This window comes from Nicotiana sylvestris, chromosome 5, assembly GCF_000393655.2.
Source record: "Nicotiana sylvestris chromosome 5, ASM39365v2, whole genome shotgun sequence".
NCBI lineage: Eukaryota > Viridiplantae > Streptophyta > Magnoliopsida > Solanales > Solanaceae > Nicotiana > Nicotiana sylvestris.
Window position 1 is genome coordinate 48,944,386 of NC_091061.1, and position 1,224 is coordinate 48,945,609.

The 1,224-nt window shown below is 44.6% G+C and overlaps 1 protein-coding gene across 1 annotated transcript; it reads right to left on the reverse strand.

The window, feature by feature from the left end:
* Nucleotides 1–490: 490 nt before the first annotated feature.
* Nucleotides 491–793, reverse strand: LOC138868624 (uncharacterized). Its single transcript, XM_070146187.1, has one exon. It carries the CDS (start codon nt 791–793, stop codon nt 491–493), a length of 303 nt encoding a protein of 100 aa, XP_070002288.1.
* Nucleotides 794–1,224: the final 431 nt, after the last annotated feature.

Below are 1,224 nucleotides of genomic sequence, written 5' to 3' on the forward strand. Positions count from 1 at the left end.
CATACAATATCTGCCTCATAGCTCTACATATTTCTTCTATTTCTTTGGCCTTGAAGGCCTCATCTTCTTCTTCTTCTTCTGCGTACTTGGGCTTGACGAATGTTTTGTATAAATGCGGGACTGGATGAGGTAGCACCCAACCATTGCTCTTTCGTTTATTTGCCCATGTCACATCAGTTTCTGTGGCGCAAAAACCCACACTGAAGAACTTATTGCTGGCAGGTAAAGTGATAGGTTCTGTGATACCTTGCAATGATGCCCTGAGTCCCTTCCCAAGCTTATAACCATGCTTGATCATTTTAGTAGCGACCATGATGGACACATTTGATAGAAAAGGTTGAGGACACGGGCTTCCCTCCTCACATTGATCTGTGACCACCCCCTCAAAAGCTTGATAAACTATATGTTCACTACCTTCCCTAGCTTTGAGACACGGGACTGACGGGTCTCGATAAATTGACTGCTCGTCCTCTTCGTGGACTACAATCTCCTAATCTTCATATTCAAATTTTACCATCTGCTGGAGAGTGGAAGGTGTGGCCCTTGCCGCGTGAATCCAAGGCCTTCCCAAGAGGAAATTATAAGAAGTGTCCATATTTAAAACCTGAAAGGTCACCTCGAAATCCACAAGACCAATAGTCAAAATCAAATCGATTTCACCTGTGGTGTCTCTCTTGATTCCATCAAAGGCACGCACACAGACATTGTTAGGCCTAATTCTCTCTGTCCTAATCTCCATTCTTTGCAAAGTTGAGATAGGGAAAATATCAACTCCAGATCCGCCGTCCAGCATGACTCTCTTCACATAGTACCCCTCACATTTAACTGTCAAATGGAGGGCTTTGTTGTGGGCGCCCCTTCCGGGGGCAAATCATTCTTGCTAAATGAGATCTGGTTGATTGCGAAGAATCTTTTCGCCATCCTTTCCAGTTGTTCGACAGTGATTTCAATCGGAACGTAAGCTTCATTGAGGGTTTTTATCAACACTTTCTGATGCTCGGTTGAGCTTACTAGCAGAGACAGGAGTGAGACCTGTGAAGGAGACTTCCGGTGTTGGTCTATTACCTCATAGTCCGTAGTTTTCATTTTACGAAAGAATTCTTCGGCCTCCTCGGCACTGACCGGCTTCTTTAGAGGGAAACGCTTCTTCTTGGCATTATTCACTTCCCCCAAATTGAGGTATTTCTCAGCCGGGTTAGTTTTATTTGCTTCTCCTAGGACCTC